Source organism: Sciurus vulgaris (genome assembly GCF_902686455.1).
Source record: "Sciurus vulgaris genome assembly, chromosome: 4".
Classification (NCBI taxonomy): domain Eukaryota; kingdom Metazoa; phylum Chordata; class Mammalia; order Rodentia; family Sciuridae; genus Sciurus; species Sciurus vulgaris.
The window spans coordinates 88,976,909-89,000,283 of NC_136464.1; the positions used below are offsets into that span (position 1 = coordinate 88,976,909).

At 37.2% G+C, this 23,375-nt stretch overlaps 1 protein-coding gene across 2 annotated transcripts in view; it reads left to right on the forward strand.

Moving 5' to 3' along the window:
* PTPN20 (protein tyrosine phosphatase non-receptor type 20) overlaps window positions 1-23,375 on the forward strand; it is a gene marked incomplete at its 5' end in the record, with an annotated part of 48,879 nt that overhangs the window by 15,413 nt on the left and 10,091 nt on the right. Inside the window, one exon of one of the 2 annotated variants that reach the window (XM_079135872.1) lies at window positions 20,438-20,772. In XM_079135872.1, the coding sequence (XP_078991998.1) occupies window positions 20,438-20,772 (335 nt within the window). Of the gene's footprint in view, window positions 1-20,437; window positions 20,773-23,375 lie in introns of those variants that run through there. The other variant, XM_079135873.1, reaches the window with a different exon arrangement.

Here is a 23,375-nt window from a genome sequence, read left to right on the forward strand (position 1 = left end):
TTGTACATCTTCTTCTGTGAAGTATCTGTTCATTTCCTTAGCCCATTTGTTGACTGTGTTATTTGTATTCTTGGTGTAAAGTTTTTTGAGTTCTTTATAGATTCTGGAGATTAGTGCTCTATCTGAAGTATGTGTGGCAAAGATTTTCTCCCACTCTGTAGGCTCTCTCTTCATATGCTGATAGTTTCCTTTGCTGAGAAAAAGCTTTTTAGTTTGAATCTTTCCCAATTATTGATTCCTGCTTTTATTTCTTGTGCTTTGGGAGTCATGTTAAGGAAGTCTGGTCCTAATCTGACATGAAGATTTGGACCTACTTTTTCTTCTGTTAGGTGCAGGGTCTCTGGTCTGATTCCAAGGTCCTTGATCTATTTTGAGTTGAGTTTTGTGCAGGGTGAGAGATAGGGGTTTAGTTTTATTCTGCTGCATATGGATTTCTAGTTTTGCCAGCACCATTTGTTGAAGAGCCTGTCTTTTCTCCATTGTATGTTTTTGGCACCTTTGTCTAGCATAAGAAAATTGTATTTATGTGGGTTTGTCTCTGTGTCCTCTATTCTGTACTATTGATTTACCTGTCTATATTGGTGCCAGTACCATGCTGTTTTTGTTACTATTGCTCTATAGTTGAGTTCTGGTATTGTGATACCCCCTGCTTCACTCTTCCTGCTAAGAATTTCTGGGTCTCTTATTCTTCCAAATGAATTTCATGATTTCTTGCTGTGTTTCTATTAGGTACATCATTGGGATTTTACTTGAAATTGCATTGAATTTGTATAGCACTTTTGGTAGTATGGCCATTTTGACAATATTAATTCTGCCTATCCAAGAATATGGGAGATCTTTCCATCTTCTAAGATTTTCTTTAATTTCCTTCTTTATTGTTCTTTAGTTTTCATTGTAGAGGATTTTCATCTCTTTTGTTAGTTTGATTCCCAAATATATTTTTTTTGAGGATATTGTGAATGGGGTAGTTTTCCTAACTTCTCTTTCCAAATATTCATCACTTATGAATAAAAATGCATTAGACTTATGAGCATTGATTTTATATCCTGCTACATTTCTGAATTCATTTATGAGTTCTAGAAGTTTTCTGGTGGAATTTTTCAGCTCCTCTAAATATAGAATCGTGTCATTGGCAAATAGTGATAGTTTGAGTTCTTCTTTTCCTATTTGTATCCCTTTAATTTTCTTGGTCTGCCTAATTGCTCTGGCTAGAGTTTCAAGGATGATGTTGAATAGCAGTGGTAAAAGAGGGCATCCCTGCCTTGTTGTAGTTTCTAGGGGGAATGCTTTCAGTTTTTCTCCATTTAGACTGATGTTGGGCATGGGCTTAGTATAGATAGCCTTTACAATGTTGAGGAATGTTCCTACTATCCCTATTTTTTCTAGTGTTTTGAGCATGAAGGGGTGCTATATTATATCAAATGCTTTTTCTGCATCTATTGACATAATCATGTGATTCTTGACTTTAAGTCTGTTGATATGGTGAATTACATTTATTGATTTCTGGATGTTGAACCAACCTTGCATCCCTGGGACAAAACCCACTTGATCATGGTGCACTATCTTTTTAATATGTTTTTGTATGCAATTTGCTAAAATTGTATTAAGAATTTTTGCATCTGTGTTCATTAAGGATATTGATCTGAAATTTTCTTTCCTTCATGTGTCTCTGGTTTTGGTATCAGGGTGATATTGGCTTCATAGAATGAGTTTGGAAGTGTTCCCTCCTCTTCCATTTCATGGAATACTTTGAGGAGTATTGGAATGAGCTCTTCTTTCAAGGTCTTGTAGAACTCGACTGAGAATCCATCTGGTCTCAGGCTTTTCTTTGTTGGTAGGCTTTTGATGACTTCTTCTATTTCATTGCTTGAAATTGATCTATTTAAATTGTGTATGTCCTCCTCGTTCAGTTTGGGTTGATCATATGTCTCTAGAAACCTGTTTATGTCTTTGAGATTTTCTACTTTGTTGGAGTATAGATTTTCAAAACAGCTTCTAATTATGTTTGTATTTTCAATTGTGTCTGTCGTGATATTTCATTGTTCATTCCGAATTTTAGTAATTTGAGTTTTCTCTCTCCTTCTTCGTTGGTGTGGCTAAGGGTTTATCGATTTTATTTTTTCAAAGAACCAACTTTTTACTTTGTCAAGTTTTTTGATTGTTCCTTTTGTTTCAATTTCATTATTTTCAGCTCTGATTTTAACTATTTCCTGTATTCTATTACTTCTGGTGTTAATCTGCTCTTCTTTTTCTAGGACTTTGAGCTGTAGTGTTAGGTAGTTTATTTGTTGACTCTTTCTTCTTTTATTGAATGCGCTCCCTGGAATAAATTTTTTTCTAAGTACTGCTTTCATAGTGCCCCAGATATTTTGATAGGATGTATCTTTGTTCTCATTTATCTCTAAGAATTTTTTTATTTCCCACCTGATATCTTCTCTTATCCATGCATCATTCAGTAGTGTATTATTTAATCTCCAGGTATTGGAGTAGTTTTTGTTTTTTATTCTGTCATTTTTTTCTAATTCCATTCCATTGTCATCTGATAGAATACAAGGTAGTATCTCTATCTTTTTGTATTTGCTAACAGTAGCTTTCTGGCATAACATATGGTCTATATTAGAGAAGGATCCATGTGCTGCTGAGAAGAAAGTGTATATGCTCATTGATGGATGGAATATTCTATATATGTCTGTTAAGTCTAAATTATCGATTATGTTGTTGAGATCTATGGTTTCTTTGTTCAATTTTTGTTTGGAAGATCTGTCCAGTGGTGAGAGAGGTGTGTTAAAGTCACCTAGTATTATTGTGTTGTGGTCTATTTGATTCCTCGAATTGAGAAGGATTTGTTTGACGTGCATGGATGAGCCATTGTTCGGGGCATAAATATTTATGATTGTTATGTCTTGCTGATTTATGCTTCCCTTAAGAAGTATGAAATGTCCTTCTTTATCTCTTCTAACTTTGGCTTGAAGTCCACTTTATCTGATATGAGGATGGATACCCCTGCTTTTTTACTGAGTCCATGTGCATGGTGTTTTTCCCATCCTTTCACCTTTAGTCTGTGGGTATCTTTTTCTATGAGGTGAGTCTCTTGAATGCAGCATATTGTTGGATCTTTCTTCTTAATCCAATCTTCCAGTCTGTGTCTTTTGATTGATGAGTTCAGGCCATTAACATTCAGGGTTATTATTGAGATATGATTTGTATTCCCAGTCATTTTGGTTTATTTTTGGTTTTCAACTTGACATGGTTTCTCCTTTATTTGGCTATTCCTTTAGGGTAGTTTCTCCCTTTGCTGATTTATATCATTGTTTTTCATCTCTTCCTCATGGAATATCTTGCTGAGAATGTTCTATAGTGCCAGCCTTCTCTTTGTAATTTCTCTTAGCTTTTGTTTATCGTGGAAGGATTTTATTTTGTCATCAAATCTGAAGGTAAGTTTTGCTGGGTATATGATTCTTGGTTGGCATCCATTTTTTTCAGAGCTTGAAAAATGTTGTTCCAGGCTCTTCTAGCTTTTAGGGTGTGGGTTGAGAAATCTGCTGATATCCGTATTGTCTTCCCTCTGAATGTAATTTGATTTTTTTCTCTTGCAGCCTTTAAAATTCTCTTTATTTTGTATATTAGGTATTTTCATTATAATGTGCTTTGGTGTGGGTCTATTGTAATTTTGTACATCTGGTGTCCTCTAAGCCTCTTGTATTTGGCTTTCCATTTCATTCTTCAGATTTGGGAAATTTTCTGATATTATTTCATTGAATAGATTGTTCATTCCTTTATTCGTTTCTCTGTGCCTTCTTCAGTCCCAATAATTCTTAAATTTGGCCTTTTCATGATATCCCATAATTCTTGGAGTTTCTGTTCATGATTTTTTACCATCTTCTCTGTTTGGTCAACTTTGTTTTCCAGATTAAATATTTTGTGTTCAGTGTCTGAGGTTCTGTCTTCCAGGTGTTCTATTCTATTGATTATGCTTTCTATGGAGTTTTTAACTTGGTTTATTATTTCCTTCATTTCAAGAATTTTATTTTCAGAATCTCTATGTTTTTATTGAAATGCTCCTTTGCTTCCTGCATTTGCTCTTTTAACTGTTGATTGGTGTAATCATTCGATGCCTGCATTTGCTCTCTTTTCTTATTGTTTGCTTCTGTGATCATTTTAATTATGTACATTCTGAACTCCCTTGCAGACATTTCTTCTGCCATGTTGTCATTGTATTTTATTGATATAGCATCTAGGTTTGTTTGGGACACTTTCTTCCCTTGTTTTCTCATATTGCTCATGTATCTTCCCCTCTAGGAGTGCAAATCTGAGGTATTGCAGTTTCCCCCCTATAGACTTATAGTGTCCTGCAGGTTTCCAATAGCTCACCTCCTAGTCTTCAGTAGTCTGATATCTTGGAGGAACTTGATAATGCAGTCACCCAAAAAGGATGCTGCCCTTCTAGGGGTGGTGACCTCCTGGTGGGGTATAATCCCTGCTAGTGGGCAGTGGCGCCTCCATGTTGACAGATGGTCAGTCACAACACCAGCACTAGAATGAGGCCTGGTGCCCAACTGGTCTAGGCCTGAGTCTCTAGGCCTGCAACCCTGGTGTGTAAGTCTCACTGGTGGTGCTGGATTGGACCTGGCTTTTAAATAAAATTTCAACAAAACGAGTCAATCTCAAACCAACATAAATATACTATGTCATACTAGACAAATGTGCCAGAAATATACATTGGAGAAAAGATAGGCTATTTAACAAATGGTGCTGGGAAAACTGGAAATCCATATGTAAGAAAATGAAATTAAACTTCTATCTCTCACCCTGCACAAAAATCAGCTCAAAGTGGATCAAAGACTTAGGCAGTAAAACAGAGACCCTGTGCCTAATAGAAGAAAGAGCAGGCCCAAATCTTCATCATGTAGGCTTAGGATCTGACTTCCTTAACAAGACTCCCGAAGTGCAAGAAGTAAAATTAATAACCAATAAATGGGATGAATTCAAGCTAAAAAGCTTTTTCTCAGCAAATGAAACAATAATTTGAAGAGGGCTGGGGAGATAGCTCAGTTGGTAGAGTGCTTGCCTTGCATGCACAAGGCCCTGGGTTCAATCCCCAGCACCACACACACACACACAAAAAAATAATAATAATAATTTGAAGAGAGAGCCTACAGAATGGGAAAGTATCTTCACCACATGCAAGTCAGCACTAATCTCCAAGATATATAAAGAACTCAAAAATCTTAACACCAAAAAAACAAATAACCCAATCAATACATGGGACAAGGAACTGAACAGACACTTCTCAGAAAAAGAAATGCAATTGATCAACAAACATATGAAAAAAATGGCTGTCATCTCTTGCAATTAGAGAAATGCAAGTCAAAACTGCTCTAATATTTCATCTCACTCCAGTCAAAATGGCAATTATCAAGGATATAAGCAATAATAAGTGTTGGCAAGGATGTGTGGGAAAAGGTACACTCATATGTTGCTGGTGGGACTGCAGATTAGTGAAACCACATTGGAAAGCAATATGGAGATTACTCAGAAAATTTGGAATTAAACCACCATTTGACCCAGCTATCCCACTCCTTGGCCTATACCCAAAGGACTTAAAGTCAGCATACTACAGTGACACAACCACATCAATGTTTAAAGCAGCTCAGTTCACAATAGCAAACTATGGAACCAACCTAGATGCCCTCAACAGATGAATAGATAAAGAAAATGTGGTACATATACATATAATATACAATGGAATATTACTCAACTGTAAAGAAGAATGAAATTATGGCATTTGCAGGTAAATGGATGGAACTGGAGAATATCATGCTCTGTGAAATAAGCCCATCCCAAAAAACCAAAGACCAAATGTTTTCTCTGGTAAGTGGATGCTGATCTATAGTGGGGATGAGTAGGGAAGAATGAAGGAACTTTGGATTGTACAGAGGGGAGTGAGGGTAGGAGTGGGGTGTGTGGGGAAGGGAAGTACGGTAGATTGTGAGACAAACATTATTACCCTACATACATGTAAGAAAAGAATTTTAAAAAAACATTTATCACTGTCAAAGCAAAGTTAATGATTTTCTAGGTGGCCTTCTGATCGGACTGTTGGTTTCTATAAAATGTTTAAAGTGTAATATCCACTGCTTCTGAAGATTTTTCTTTGCCATGAATAACTGATAACTGACTTAAAGTCGTAGTCTTATTTGATACATTTGTTTTCATGAACCTAAGTTAGAAATAGGTAAATTGGTTTTAACATCTCCATAAATGTGCTTGTTAGAAGAGACATCTGATTTAATTGCAAAGTTAAAATACTAGAAAAAATCTAGGGTAAGTTCAAATACTCTTGACTTCTTGAATTCCATGAGGTAACATATATTTGGGTCTATTTAATATGTCTTTATAAATTAGTAAATAAAAAAAGAAAATATTTAAATTCCTTAAAGTTAGTACTGGCAATCCCAGCACTATTTCTCAGCTTGGCCCCATGCAGTTGCAAATCATCTTGCTATGAGTCAGGGACACCAGCCTTGGGCTGGGTTAAAAAATCCCAGGAAAGCTTCTTGGGCTATAGCGAAATGGGCAAAGAAGACCCAGCCTCTGCCCTGTCTTCCAGCCCCTTTTTGCCCATGGGAATAAGACTGGTGTTTGAGAATGGGGCTCAATTCACCACTTCTTCTGGTGGGTTGGGTCCATACAAGTTGTAGGCCTCATCGATTTCTTTCTGGATCCCTGTCTCGTGGGTTCAAAGAATGAAATCCACAGATGGTAGCAGAGGACAAAAATGAAAGGAGTAAGATTTGTTAGAATGAGAGAATATGGAGCTCCTGTGATGTGAGGGGGAACCTACAGAGGGTTTCTATTTGGTGTACTAGTCTGGGAACTTATGGCTTCTGAATAATGCTGAACAGATATTAAAAAAAAAATGTACTGGGGCTAATGGTTGTTCAGGTATTGGGAAGTATCAAGGCTATTGGCTTGGGCCATTAATTTCTAGTTGACTATGTGCTTTTGGTCTTTGAGTCTAAATTTTTCTGTAACCTCCATTTGGGTCCATCCCCACTTCCATTTTCCCCTGCTGCTCTGGGACAAAGGAGTTGACTAGAATGTTTAACCTCAAGGGGTGGTCTTTATATTTGAAAAAAGTCTTAATAGGGGACCATTACCCTGAGGTCCTAATGATTAGCTATCCTATCTTATTCAGGGGGTGAAAACTGTCAGTCATAAAGTATGTACAGTGGGTTCCAGTGCTATTAGATTATAACCTGGGGACAAAAATGGTCTGCCCTTTTAACACCTGTTAGGGTACTCCATTTGTCCAGGGGAGTTCTGCATGTTGCCTACAGAGCTAAAATGCAGGATCCTCCTAGAGTCCTTATGTATGCAAGCATCTGTGTCTTGGCCATGCCAATTTCTGAATAGAGGTCCCTAACAGTCTCTATGGTCAATGTGACCTTCAATGGACAGAGAGGGAAACTGACATAAACCCTCATAACTAGTTGATAGTGCATTTATGGTATACAATGCCTGTGAGGAACAGAAACAAAAGCCAAGCTATGTTTTGTTGACAGCCTATGCAAAGGGATTTTTAAGGATACCTAAAGGAAAGGAATGGAAAGGGCCTCCTCCATTGGGTATCAATATGCTTACTGTAAGAAAAAGACTCAAAAAGAGCCCCTGGGTACAATTGACAGTGGGGAACTCACTTAAAGTTTATGGCATTATGATAATGATAAGGGGTGCAGGTCAGGCTTAGTAATATTCTGTGCTCCAACCCCTTGAATGCAGCCCTGGGCGGGGTTTGGGGAGATTAAGGAACAGTATCTTTTTTGTATATGTCAGATTGTTTGATCCCTTTCGTGAGATAAAATTTGTTGTGTGAATTAAATGTACAGATAACCTTCCCACCCCAAAGCAACAACTTCATTTGGAAGTTCCTCCTAGGAAAAGGAAACAAAGCCTGCTCTGCTGGAGTTCTGCTAAAAATGAGCAAGGCCTTTGGGTCAAAGGGACCTTGAGAAAGGTAGTTAATGTTATCTTAACCAAGATTTTGTTCAAGGAAGAAATAACTTGCCCCAGGGGGGGAAAATAAATAAAATACCCACCTTAAAAGAGAGGCATTAATGGGGATTCGTTCTCTTCTGGACAGTGATGTTTTGTTTTTGTTTGTGTATGTGTGTGTGTGTGTGGTGGTAGGGATTGAACCCAGGACCTTGTGCAGACAAGGCAAGCACTCTACCAACTGAGCTATATCCCCAGCCCTTTTCTGGTCAAAATTTTAAAACATGAATTGAGTCAGCTTTGCTAGACACCCTAAATATATGTGACTAGAGATATGAATACATCTGAAAGCTTAGGAGAGCACTTCAGTTCTTCAAACTAAAGTTGTCTTTAGTGGTAATCTCTTTTAGACATATACAAATGGCAAATTTAATTAATTGGGGATTTATGTATGTTATTATGTTCTGTAATTGGATAAAGGTAACCTTTTATCAATAAGATCTACATAGAATTTTGTGTTATCTTTACACTAGAATGAGAATTTAAATATATTTTTTGAAGGTAATAATGAGAGTCTAATTTGTTTAAGAGCTCTCCTAGCCTTTCTGTTTGATTCATGTTTCAAATGTAATGTTGTATTATGTTAACTGATATTCAGATAGATTAAGGAAATAATACATGAGAATTTTGTAAAATGGTATTTAAGAAGCACAGATAAACTTTAGAAACAAAGCACTTTACCTCAGATTTGTCTCACCTGAGATAAGAATAGCTTGCCACCTTGTTCCACGTTAGGATGACTCCAAGAAGGCCAGAATTAAGCACATTTAAAGTTACGTTCAAAACAGATTATTTTTGTTGTAAAGATTACTGTGATCTCAAAATAAACATGGGATATAATACATAACTAGGTAAAGATTTGCAATTATAAAAATTATGTTTCTTTGTTTATAGCTATCATGCCAATTTGCATAATGTTTTTGCTCTTGTTAATTTCATTTTGTATATTCCTTGTAAAACATAATTATTGCCAGTTAGTGTTTGACAGAAACACTTCTTCTAATACAATAACCTGATTTAATTTGAGACAATAAGCTATCACCTATAGAACAGGTACTAATATTGACCCCAACTAAATGGAACAGTTAACTATAACATTATAGATGTTGAAATTTAAAACCCAGTACTTCTATTTCAAGACTGGTGAAACTGACTTACTGAATGTTTAAAACCAAAACGTGGAGACAAAAGTTAAGAAATTAATATCTGCTTATCAGAGAAAACATTTGACTTTTGAGTTTTTGGGTATTGGGTTATTACTCCAGCTCCATCCATTTACTGGCAAATGCCATAATTTCATTCTTCTTTAAGGCTGAGTAATATTCCATCATCTATCTATCTAGCTATATATATATATATATACACACATACATATATATGTGGTGTGTGTGTGTGTGTGTATCACATTTTTTAATCCATTCATCTGAAGGATCACCTGGGTATACATGTATATGTATAAATAAGTGTACACAGATATATCTATGCATGTATATGTACATAGATATGTGTACATCTGTACACAGATGTACATATGCAGATTTATATATATATATATCTGTGTATATATGCTCCTCAATATGAGTTTAATATCCCAATAAATCCATCATCAGTTAAAAAAAAAGTTAAGGAATTTTAAAGGACCAAGGAAAAAGCAGCCAACATTTTGACTCTTGCCTCTAAGGTCAGCTAGGATCCAGGGAACAACAGGATGCCTCTATGGGCCCTGCAACTCTGGAGAGTCACCACACCTCCTAGTCAGTTATCAAGAGGACCCTAGAGGATAGGAAGCCAACCAGTGCACATTTTGCAAAGAGGGAGGGTCAATAGAGAGGGAAATGCCTCTGATACTTCCAAGGGAAGCCACATGCAGTCAGCAAATCCATGACCCATCCTGACAGATAGCATAATTGCTAAAGGAAAAGCTAAAGGAGCCAAGAGGCTTTCATAAGTTCCCAAGAGCGATCCTTGACAAATCTCACCACTCTCAGCTTTCTCTAACAGTAGATAGAAAAGGTCAATTTTGACTAAATTTGTCTTGAACACCTGGCAGAAGAGTATAACCAAAATGCTGCCATCTATGGACATTTAACATATAATACAATGGTTCTTTTACTTGAGATGTATATTCGTGTCAGTTCTCCTGAAAGTAAGTAAAGCTGGGAGATTATAAAGGAAGGGTTTTTATACAGGATTGCCTGATAAATATCACAGAATCTCTGGCAGAGTCACAGGTTTGTCCTGAGTCAATTTGAGACCTGTGTTTCTTTCTTTCTTTTTGTTTTCTTCTGGCATGATTATTATGAGCTGCTGCTCAGACTCCTATTTTGGAGTTTGTAATTTATCACTTGCAGCCTGGATATTTGATTTTAATCAAGACCTGGAAAGAAGGCAAGCTTCAACTGAGCTGAAAGGACCTTACCAAGTGCTCCTAATCACAGGAATGGCAATCTGACTGCTAAAAGGGGAGAACTCATTACCATGGGTGATTTCCATCTCAAAAAGTTAATGTATCTAGGATGGATGGCAATTCCAAAGAGTACAAAGACAAAAATGAAAAATGACATCAAAGTGTATAAAAAGAAATAAAGGAGGGAGCTTGTGAGAAATAGAAAGTCTGAAGGTCCATTTTTGGAATATAGTATTTAGCCTTAATTGAGATGTAAGATCCAGTCATAGCCATTTTAACTATAGCCTTCCCCTTGCTCTCCCCAGTTTTAAATTAGCCAGTTTCATAGATTATGACCCTTAGCTCTTTCTTTCAGAGCAAGGGGTAGTGCTGAGTTAGGGATAAAAACAAGTGGTCTGTCCATCCAAGTGTACTTGCTTACCAGACTTTGTGCAGTAGGACACCTGTCTGCAGAAATGAAGTTTTCCTTGCTGCGCTACTTCTGAGCACATGTTTGATTCTATGTGGCACCTGGGTATTTCTAACAAGAAGAGGAGGACTCTATTGGAAATTGGACTAGAGGCCATTTGTGTTATGTTCTGGTTAAGAAGTGGTCTACATTTTGCCCATGTTTTGAGACTTTCTGTGAAGTTGAATTTAAAGGTGACAGACTTCTTAATCTAGAAGAAATTTCTAGGCAGCATAGCATTCAGGCAGTGGCATGGGTATTGCTTCAGTTTAACCAAGTTTATGGTGATAATTGGGAACAAAAACAAAGCAGAAAGTTTTGGGAAACTAACAGCTTGGCTAGAAAACACTACAGTTGGGGCTTAGGAAGGTGTGGTTGTTAAAAACAATACCGCCATGAAAGAAATGCTAAATACTTTAGGCAGAGACAATAGGAAAGATAGCTTGAGGGCATCTAGAAATTGGCAAGACCGCACCCATCTTAGGCTCAAGAATATAAAAGTAAAAATTTTCTTGAGAAGAGTCCAGTGGAGCACTCTGCTTGCACAGGGTGTGTAGGAAGTTGTTTTACCATGCTCAGCGACCCAGGCACTTAAAGGCTGCTACATCCATGGACTCAGGAGGCTTAACTGCTTCTTGAGATGGGGACAGACCACCAGGTGCTGGTTCTGCAGGAATGCAGGATGTTGAGTTAGGGGGTCATGGAGGCTTCCACTGAGATTTTGAAGGAAGGCCTGGGAGGCTCAGCAAAACGCAGCAGGGTTGTAGTCCCTATGGGCAGCCCCTGAGAATGTGATGTGTGATGATGTGAGAAGGAAGCCAAAGCTGCGTTGGAGACCCCTGAAATTAATAAATGCTATTGTGCCCAGCGGCTCGAGACCCCACAAAGACCACCAGAGACCACGATCAATGCAAGCAACAAAGAGTCATTTATTAGGAAGCTCGAGCCTGGTCCTCCACGCACTCGGTAACCAGTGTCGCTAAGAGGCCCTGAGCCTTTGTTCAGCAGGCTTTTATAATGAAAGGCAAACAGTTTTACAGTGTTCTTTTTAATTGGTTAACATTTGAACAGCTAAACATTAGTCCTCCTCTGGTTGGGTCCTGCCAATCTATTTGATTCTCATTGGGTCCCACCAGAACTGAACGGTCCTAGAGGAAGAAGGGAGGAGGGAAGGGGTGAACTGTGCAGGAGATGAGTTGCAGTTAGGCCCCCCTGTCCTTGATAGATAAGGTTTCTAGGCAGCTGCACATTTCTCAGGCAAATATTTCTTAACAACCTCGATAAGCATGGGGGCCCAGCAGTCCTGTTTGCGCTGTATTGGCTTTTGAGGGTGCAGTCGCAACTGCCTGCATCCTGGTAATTAAGACAGCTAGCTGCACAGATATCACCCTGTTCTCAACAATGCCAGTCCTGTGGATCTTTTGCCAAGGAAAGCTGCAATAATTGAGCATAGACAAGCCAACTGAAGGGCCATGTGGGCTGCAACCAGCAAGACCACAGGGGTGGAGCTATACTAGCCCTTGGAGAAAACATCATGATGCCATATGCTCCAGATACTAGACATGGAAGTACAGGACTTGTTTATCCAGCTGGATTTCAGTCTTGCTTTGGTCTAGTTCCTTTTTTCTATGTTCCTATTTCTTCATTTTGGAATGGAAGTGTTTACTTTGTGCTTTATATTTTGGGTATATGTAACTTGCTTTTGGTTTTAAAGGGGCTCACAACTGAGAGTTTGCCTTGAGTCTCAGAGGAGACTTTGTACGTGGACTTTGGGGCAGTTCTTGAACTGTTGACTATGGGGACTCTTGGAAATGAATTAAATATATTTTGCATTGTGGAGATAAACCTGAGCTTTTGGGGGCCAAGTGTAGAGTTTTATGATTTAGATATAAGGTGTCCCCCAGTAACTCATGTATGAGACAATTCAAGAAAGTTTAGAGGTGAAATGATAGGGCTATGAGAACCTTCATCTAATTAGTGCATTAATCCTCTGATAGGGATTAACTTGGTGATAAGTATAGGCAGGTAGGATGTGGCTGGAGGAGGTGTGTCCTTGTGGGTGTGCCTTTGGGTTTATATTTTGTCCTGGTGAGGAGCACTCCCTCTCTCTGCTTCCTGGTGCCATATCCTGAGCCACTTCCTTCTACCACACTCTTTGGCCGTGATGTTCTGCCTCATCTGAGGCCTCAAAGAATGGAATTGGCCATCTATGAACTAAGACCTCTGAAACCGTGTGCTCCAAAATAAATTTTTCCTCTAAAATTGTTCTTGTCGGATCTTTTGATCACAGCAGTGAAAAATCTGACTAAAACATCTATTTGTTCAAACCAGAAAACTTGAGTCACCTGTAATATCCAAAAAGTTGTTGCAAATTTCTTTGATTTTACTTCCTTAAGACCCCTATAATCTGCCTTAATTTCTTGATTCTCATTGCTGACAATTTAGATAAAGCCCATTTTATCTCTCAGCTGTCTGTTTTGCTGCCTCACTTTCCCATCCATTAACAGCAGCTACTAAAGATTTTCCTACAATGAAAATCAGAGCATGCTGCTCTCTTCTTAAAGCTTTTTCTTGGCTCTTTGTTATTGTCATGGTGATGTTCTTTTGCATGGCACAATAATTTTACCTCTCTTTGCCACTCTAGCCTCAGCAGTTCTGCAGAACTTTTGGTTTCTGGAATTTATCCTTCTCTTTTTCTTGCCTTTGAACCAGTGGTTCATGTAAGAACCATCTATCCACCCTTCTTTGCTTCTTTCCCTTCTATCTTTCCTAGCCTCTTCATCTTGCCATTTTTTGTTTTCCTCAAAGCTGTTTTGTGTTTTTCCAAATTTCTCAGTATTTTGTGACCATTCTCCTCTCCTTACCAAACTAGATTTTAATTATTTTTATTTGTGTTTTGCTCACTAGATTTGAGGTAGTTGTCATAAAAAATTAGAGTGGAACACAGTGACAACCATCATTTGATAACTTCATATTTAGTTGGTTCATTCAGATTAAAATAGATTTATGATTAAAAATCCCAAGCTTTCCTTCCCAAGATAGTTAAAATAATTTCTACTATGTTCCATGGGATAATGTGAAAAAGTGCATTGATGAATATTTCTAAAATCAGAATAATGAACCATTATGAAACATTTTAATACCTTGCCAACAATTTGGTGCTCTTCTGAGAAGCAAAAGGTCTTTTTAAAATTATGTAATTTCTATTCCTACATGTGCACTTAGCTTTCCAGAAAATTGAAAGTGAAAAGGCCTTTAAAGTGTTCCTCTCATAATTGTAAGTTCATTTTAGGACATTAGATAAATTTAACATTTAATCTGGCTTGAACTATATTCTGGGTATAAAGAATGAAAAGTAAAGAAAGAGATGCAAAGATTCAAAAAGTGAAGTTGATTTATTAAAACTAAGGGAAATCAAGTAAAACTTTCCAACCAAGTTCTGTTTTAAGGGTCACTAATTTATCTACTTTATAATATAATATAATCTATTCTGAAAATCTGCCTACTTAACTGAAATCATAGAAATATTTTTGATTTCTTCACACATTTTTTGAATATATAGAGGTTCCTGAATATTCCATCAAGAAAGCCAGAGAATCGGGTGTGGTGACACATGCCTGTAAGCAACTTGGGAGGCTCAGGCAGGAGGATTGCAAGTTCAAGGCCAACCTGAGCCACTTAGTGAGACTCTCAGCAGGTTAGCAAGACCCCATCTCAAAATAAAAAAAAAATAAAAAGGAGCTGCGAATATAGCTCAGTAGTAAAGTGTCTTGGGTTCAATTTGTAGTACCACAAATAAAAATACAAAAAGGAAAGAAAAGAAAGAGAGCCAGAGAAATAATTTATTTGACCTCAACACAGAGTCTTCACTTTTGTGGCACAAATATATTGGTTACTGTGTTTAAAGAATAATCATCCTGCTTTAGTTATCATGATATATTAACTGACTAGTTGCATAAAGTAACAAACATCTTTGCTGACTTCTTAGTCCACAAATCACTATTTAAATAACACATGTGCATTGTGACCAGTACTATGTGCTTTTTTTCTTTTTGTTTTTATTCTTGTTTTCTTTCTTTCACTTGTATTATAGGGAATTTAGTTTCAATAAAGACTTTCCTCTTTCATCTTGTCTACTAGAATTTTAGCTTGTCCAATGGTTAATTTTATGTGTCAAATTGGCTAGTCATGGTGCTCAAATAATCTGGTCAAATACTAACCTGGATATAGCTATGAAGGTATTTTTTAAAGGTACGATTAATTTTAGATCAGTAGACTTTGAGCAAAGTGATTATTCTCCATTATGTGATCCTCATCCAATTAGTTGAAGGCATTGGGAAGGGGGAAAAGCAGGACTGAAGTCCATTGAGCAAGAAGTAATTCTGCCTCCAGGTGGCCTTTGGATGCAAGACTGCATCATCAACTTTGCATCATCAAGTTGCATCATCAACTTTGTCCTGGTCTCCAGATGTTGGACTTGCCAGCCCCGTCAATCACATGATCCAGTTCCTCGAAACAAATCTCTCTTGCTGTATATATACACAGCTTATTGATTCTGTCTCTGGAGAACCATTTAGAATATAGAGTTTCATACTGACAATGGTTCTAGAAGAAAGAATCTTAAGCATTGGTTCCATATGAATTGGTTCTCTAATCTGATAATATTTAAAGGCATTATTGACTTCCATAGTAGTAAATAGAATTCTAATAATCCATGGTATGAAATAGCAATTACATAAAATATCACCATTGGTTACTCCTATTCAAATATTTATTTGTAAGAATCAAGATTCTGAGTGACTGTTTGATACCTTAGAACATTTTTGTCTACTACATTCAGGACAACTCTAGGTTAAGTGGAACAAAAGTCTCATCTTTTAGAGACAGAATTACAGACCTTTAATCACTTTTGAGCCAGGATCTTTTAATGAATGGGAGGCAGCATAGGCCTGTAAGGAAAGATGCCAGTATGCTGCCAAAAATTTATACCATTAAGCTTTCTTCCTACCTCCCAAAGGGACACCTTTTACCAAGGTGATTGTGTATTGGGAAAAAGGAAATGGTTAGACTTTTTGGAAACTACTGAACTGATATCTGTCAATCACAATAGGGTGTTATTAAGATCCGTGTTTGATGATGTTTTAGTTCAGGTTCATTTCACAGTGGATCCAGTAGGTCATTGAATTTATCTTCTGGATATTTTGTGATTTCTGGAATATATAATATGTACTCAGCAATTGCTTTATTCCAAGTGTTTGTTCTCTGACCTGTGGAATGAGGGCTATTGTGTTGGGAAAGACTTGTCTAGGGAAAGAGTAAATCAAAATAATAGTGCGTTCCTAGAAAGATTGTAGATATTAGTGCCACCATTAGGACCTGAAGGATAAAGTGGTGATTTCTACCACTTCCCAATTTAACCCACCCATTAGGCCTATACTGAAAACAGATGAATTTTGGAGAATGACAATGGGTTATTATAAGACTACTCAGGTGGTGACTCTATTTGCAGCTGCCACACAAGATATAGTCTCATTGCTTTAGGAAATTGGCATCTTCTCTCATATTTGGTATGTAGTTCTTAATCTGGGAAGGGCCCTTACAAGCTCCATACCTGTTAGTAAAGATCATCAGAAACAGTTTGCTTTCAGCTAGAAAAGTCAGCAATTCACATTTACCATCTTACCTCAGTGGTATATCAGTTCTTTATTCCTGTGTCATAATTCAGTTCACAGGGATCTCAATTTCTTTACTCCTATATTAGATAGAATGGACTAGATATAGTAGTCCATTACATTGATGACATGCTGAGCACAAAGTAGCAAATACTCTAGACTTATTCAAAACACATTTGTATGTCAGAGGGTGGGAAGTAAATCCAACTAAAATTCAAGGATCTTTACCTTAGTTAAGTTTCTAGGGGTCCAGGTGTGTAGTACATGTTAAGATAATCCCTTCTTAAGTGAATGATTTTATTGGTGAATTGCCGTATCTGGCTTCTACAACGAAATGGGAGGCACAATTCCTAGTGGGCCTCTGACTTTTAGAGGCAACATATGCCTCATTTGGATATTTTTCTATGACCCATTTTCTAAGTGAATAGAAAATAGCTAGTTTTGAGAAGGTCCCAGAACAAGAGAAGGCTCTGCTGAATAGGTCTAGGATGCTGTGTAAGCTGCTGTACATACGACCCAGCAGATCCAATCATGCCTGAAGTGTCAGTGGCAGGTAGTAACAGTATCCAGATTCTTTAACAGACCTCTGTAGTTAAGTCATAGCACAGGTCCTTAGAATTTGGAGAAAAGTCCTGCCATCCTTTATGGGTAACTACTCTTCTTTTAAAAACAGCTTTTAGCCTGCTATTGGGCCTTTGTAGAGACTGTTTGATAGAGAACTAAGTTCCCTACTAAGTGGGAATTCCTTAACCATGAGTTACCAAGCTATAAAGTTGGTCACACACACAACAGCACTTAACCATTAAATTAAATTGGTAAATATGAAATTTGGTTTACACAGGCTATGAAAGGCCCAAGTAAGTTTTGTGAAGAAACTACCCAAAAACCTATTGACCCATTCCTGGTACAACATTTTCTCTCTGCCAGGGTACACCTATGGCCTCATGGAGAGTTCCTTATGATCACGTTGACAGAGGAAATGAAGACATACACTGATTTTCTGTTGGTTCTGTATGATATACAGGCACCACCAGAAGTGAAAAACTATAGCACCACAGCTCCTGTTTTGTAAAATCTCTTAAGGATAATGGTGAAGGGAAATACTCCCAGTGGGCAGAACTTTGAGCAGTGTAATTTGTTATTTATTTCAGAGAAAAGGCCAGAAGTATAAGTCTATGACTATTCACAGGGGTATGGCCAATATCTACCTAGATGAACAGGGAATTTGAAGGAACATGATTAGAAAATTAGTGATAAGAAAGACCTCTCTGGGCAAAAAAACACAAAAATATTTGTGTCTTCTGTGAATGCAAAAGTGATCTCAGCTGAGGAAAACTTTAATAATCAAGTGGATAAAATGAACTGTTCTGTGGGTATCAATAGTCAGACTATTTCCCCAGCCACCCTATCATTGACCAATGAACACATTAACAAAGCAGCCTTGTCAACAGGGATGGAGGTTATTTAAGTGCTCAGCAGTGTGTAGTTTCATTCACCAAGACCAACCTGGCTATAGACACTTCTGAGTGCCCAGTCTACCAGCAGCAGAGACCAACACTGAGTCTCTAATATGGCACCATTCACTGGGGTGATCAACCATCTACCTGGTGGCAGATTGATTACAATGGGCTGCTTCTATCATGGAAGAAACAGTACTTTTTCTTATTAAAATAGAAAATTACTCTGGATATGTATTTGTCTTGCCTGCTTCTGGCAAATTTACCATCCATGGACCTACAGAATGCTTTACGTGGTATTCCACACAGGTTGTTTCTGGTTAGGGAAACTCTTTGTGGCAAGTGGTTTGTAGGAGTGGGCTCATGCTCATGAAATTCACTAGTGTTATATCCTCCACCATCCTGAAGTAGCTGGCTTAATAAACTGTTGGCCTTTTGAAGACTCAATCACAGTGCCAGATTTATGGCAGTTCCTTGCTGGAATGGGGCTGTATTCCCCAGGAAGCTGAATATGCCCAGATCAGTACCCAGTATACAATGCTGTTTCTGTCATAACTAGTATTCAGGAATCAAGGAGTGGATACAGGAGTGGCACCACTCACCATTATCCCTAGTGATCTCCATCCACTAGCACAAATTTTGTTTCCTATTCCTATTATATTATACTCTGCTGACCTAGAATCTTAGAAACTCTCTTCATTAATGTTACCTGACACTCAGTGAGGCCTTTCTTTCAGCATACTTGAGTCTTCCTTGAGAGTCAGAAAAGAGTGAACTTATTTTGAGACTGTGAACTCTAAAAAAATTGCTGCATAATATGGAACAAACTACTTAGTGTAGGTTCCTTATCTGAAAATCAAGAATGATAATAGCTCCTTCTCAAAGGTTTGAAATTTGTAACATAGTATATATAGCATAGCTTCCTACTCAGACCTGCTGAGTATATTTGTACAATATTCTGTTTTGGGGGCTTTCCTATGATCAGTTGGGTTATTTCCCATTGTGTCTTGTAAAATTTTATTTTTGAAATTTCTTTTACATGTTCCCTTTAGGTGCTTGATGTCCTTTTAGCATATTAGTCATTATTGTCATCTTTATCACTTTTTCCCAAGTTCTAAGAACATTCTTCAAGCAAATTTTCTGAATTTCTTAATTTGTTTGCTGTTCAAACCTACTTTATAAGCTTGAGTTATCATGGTTTTTATCTGAAATCAAGGTGTTAATATTCTAGATTGTTAAATTTTTATATGTTTAATCTCCCTTTTTCAAAATTGTTTTTTTTTTTTTTTTTACAGACTGCATTTGATTCATTGTACATAAATGGGGTACATCGTTTCATTTCTGTGGTTCATTTAAAATATAAATGGTAGCTTTTAAGGTAGAAAGTTCTCTCCTGTTTTAGAGATTATTTGTAGTAATTTCTTAGAATGATCTCTCTTTTTTTAATACTGTCTATCTAGCAATTGTTTTTCCTATATATATATATATTTATAAGAGAAGGATTTTGTATGCTGTGTTGCATCTTGAGAATAGTTCTGTCAGAAAACATGTTAAGTCCCTGTTCATTGTCATTGTCATTGCAATATTTGGTAGATAAATAGTCCACATGGTTCTGAGGTGATTGGCGAGAGCACTGCATGTAAGGAAGGGTCTTTGGTTCTGTGTACACTTCTACTCTCTGTGCTGGAGCGGTGGTGGAACCAGAACTCCAAGTATCTATGTCAAGTGAAGAAATAGCTTCTTGGGCAGTGAAGTTTTATTAATTGGCCAAGCAGCTAGGTTTTTCCTTTCATATTTGCTGTAACAGGACACATTAGACAAGTATCATGTTACTTGGAACAAGTCCTGTAACATCCTTTTGCCATAATACCTTTGCTTTGATTAGCATGTTACTTGACCAGATGAAGGCTGAGGATGGATGTAAAATCTGGTTGTTTTTTGTTCCTTTAACCCTGTGCTTTGTCTTCACTCATCTATCATGTTTTCTGGCTCCAGCTGCTGTAGGTTTTCAGGCTTTCCAGATTTGTAGGAGAATGTCATTCATTTACTGCCTCAGAGGGCTCTTCCTTTGCTATGTTCATTTGCAAACTAGTAGATATTTTCCTTTGTCTAATCTTACCTTTACCATATCTAAGAGGAATTTCTCAAAGTGTCTGGATGCTGTGGACATTCTTTTTTATATATTAAAAACTTAAAAAATAAAACTCCACTAATTGTATGTTTCTTAGGTCATGTGGGGGAAAGAAAACGCATGAACTCAACCCTTTTGAGATGAATCTTCTAGGCCATCTTCTCTATTGGTTAAAGAGATACATGTGTGAAATGCTTTAGTGAAGTCTGGGTGTATTGCATCTCCCACTTTTCCTTTATCTACCAGATGTTTCTCTTTCTGTAATAGATGATTCAACACGTGTTCCTCTTGGAGAAAGCATGGACTACATCAATGCTAGTTATATTAGAATAGTCAATCATGGAGAAGAGTATTTTTATATTGCTACCCAAGGACCACTGCCAAACACCACAGATGACTTCTGGCAAATGGTTTTGGAAAATAATTCTGATGTTATTGCCATGATAACCAGAGAGATGGAGGATGGAGTTATTAAATGCTGCAATTATTGGCCCATTTCTCTGAAGAAGCCTTTGGAATTGAAACACCTTCGTATCTTCCTGGAGAAGTACCAGATATTTAAATATTTCATCATTCGAGTATTTCAAATTGTGAAGAAGTCTGTAAGTTTTAAAAAATAAGTATGAGGTATATGTTGTACTACACAAGCAGATATGTTAGGACTAGAAGTTAGGATTAAGATGGAATATAGACTGAGTAAACACTTTGATCTGCAACTTTTTATATCGCACTGGTAGCAGAAACTAGCTACCACTACTTTTACTTCTATATTAACCAAACTTTGGAAAGAAAAGAAAATTGGAGAGGTGGGATAGAGAGAGTGAGTATTAGAAGTTGTCTGATCCTGGGATATGCTTTGGCTGCTTCTGCTGAGTGTGGGAGATAAGTTTTCAGTCCTTGAATTGTGATAATCACCATGCCAGTCACTACTGATTCTTAGTAAATAGCAAAAGACTGGTACACGCACCTATCCTTGAATTATTATCTTCAGTGGTAATATTGAGATCTGTATGGAGGCTTTGAAGGAAAGTGCTTAGACTTTCTTGAAGTGTAGGGGAAGGTTTACTTGAGGAGGTCTCATCTGGATGGAGAATTACACATGATAAAGATAGAGAAAATAGATGACCCACATACAAAACTGTATGAGATGGGTATATATAAATCTAAATAGTTAAATGTTTCTGTAATGTTCAGTGTTAGAAAATAATAAGAGATAAAATGAGGACACAGAAAGTAAGCAGGGACCATCTAAAACATGAACTGTCTGTTTCCACCAAAGGAGTATGGACTTTGTAATAAAAAGTAGTTGGGAGACATTGAAGAATTTTAGTGAGTAGCATTATCAACTAGGAAGTTGATATTGAATTGGCAGACTATGTGATTTATGACTTGTGGCTTATAAATGATAAAAGGAAGGATTAAAAATTAGGCTATTCAACACTGTAGACAAGTGACTGTTTACGTTTAAATTTATATAAAATGACAAATTCAGTGCCACATTTCTAGTGCCTGTTAATCACATGTTACTAGTGGCTACCATACCTAGCAGCATAGAAATAGAATATTTCCATTGTTATAGAACATTATATTAGGAAACACTGATGTAGAGTAATTCATGCTTTAATAGATTTGGAAAATAGAAATGGAATGGTTTAGAGGAGAAAGTGGTAAGTTACATTACTCAAGTGGATTGGATTACCAGGTTAGTGATAGATGTGTTCGTCAGCAGTGAAAGGAATTGGAGTTGAACAGGAATCTTTAAAAGAACTGGTGAGGTTTGGAGTCATCACTAAATAAGTTGATTGAAACAGAGACAATGGCCAAGAAAAGGTTGATAGTGAGTGATGCAGAAGGACCCATAAATTTGCAAAAGCAACAAAACATGCAACTGTGTGATTATTTTCTTTTCAGCAGCATAATTTTGGGATCCCTGAACACAGACTATAGAACTAACTCAGGGTGGAATGCTATCTAGTACATGTGGCAAGATTCAAAGAATAAAAGAATTGACAGTTTGGTAAGAGATAATTCAGATCATCCACCATGAAGTCTAAGTTGCTTAGGGCTATAAGGGTTAGTCAACAAGGAGTAAATGGAGGACACAAAGGACTAGAGACCTCCATTTGGTCACATTGGAGTTGAAGTGGAGCACAATGAGATAGTTGTGTAGGAGCTTCTGGTCAAAAATTGATGTTGGAATTGTAGAACTGTAAATATTTTAATACTAGACATTATAGATGATGTTTTAAGTCTAAGTAGTGGTCGTCATTGGGATTAGAAGAAAGGAAGCAGTTTCCCCTGAAAGACAGAAGTGAAAATGTTTTGAGGCTATTGTATTTGTTGTGAAGTTGAGAAATGAATTTACTCTGAATGATGATAGAATTTATAGAAGGGATAAGACTAGGATTTTCAGTGAATGTGGAAGATTAACCAGGAGGTTAACTCACTGGGTGATAGCAATGAGGAGATAAGACCAAGAAGTGTGAAACTCAAAAGGAAAAGGGTTTTTATACAAGAAAGAATAAGGAATTGAAAAAAGAAGTGGACAGCAAGAATTGTTGTAGACACTTCTTCTACTTTCCTGTGTATTGAAGACAGATGCAATCTTTATTCTTGGAACTCTCATAGTCTAGTGAGGAAGACATTAGACTTCCTCAAATCAGTTCTGGATGGTGTATGTACTCAGAGAATATAGATCAAGTAGGAGGTATAGAGTAATGGTCCATCTGCAAAGATTCAAATGGTGAGGATGTCCTATGGAACCTTGGCAAGGAGGGTTGATGGTGGTAGCCTTTGGGATGAGACTCACGTTCATCAGGAGTTCCATCTACATGACACTGGATCAGGAAATTGGTGAGGTACACCTTTGTGCAAATTCTCAATAGTCAGGGCTGAAGGAAATATTTAATCCCTGAAATATACGATATGGTAACAGTAACTCTCAATTTAGTGCCTTCACAAGATTTTGAAGTATGGTTTACATCATTCAGTTTCATATATCAGTGATTCAAATGAGTTTTCTATTCAGTATTAAGTTAAAACTTGTTTAAATATCACCCCTTCCTCACAGTTATTTACAGATCTCAGGTTCTCTTAATGTCTTCAGCTGACTAGATGAAGCCTGTGCATATTCTGGAGAGTAATCTGCTTTACTCAAAGTCCACTGACTTAAATTTTAATATAACATAATACAAAAATAACTTCA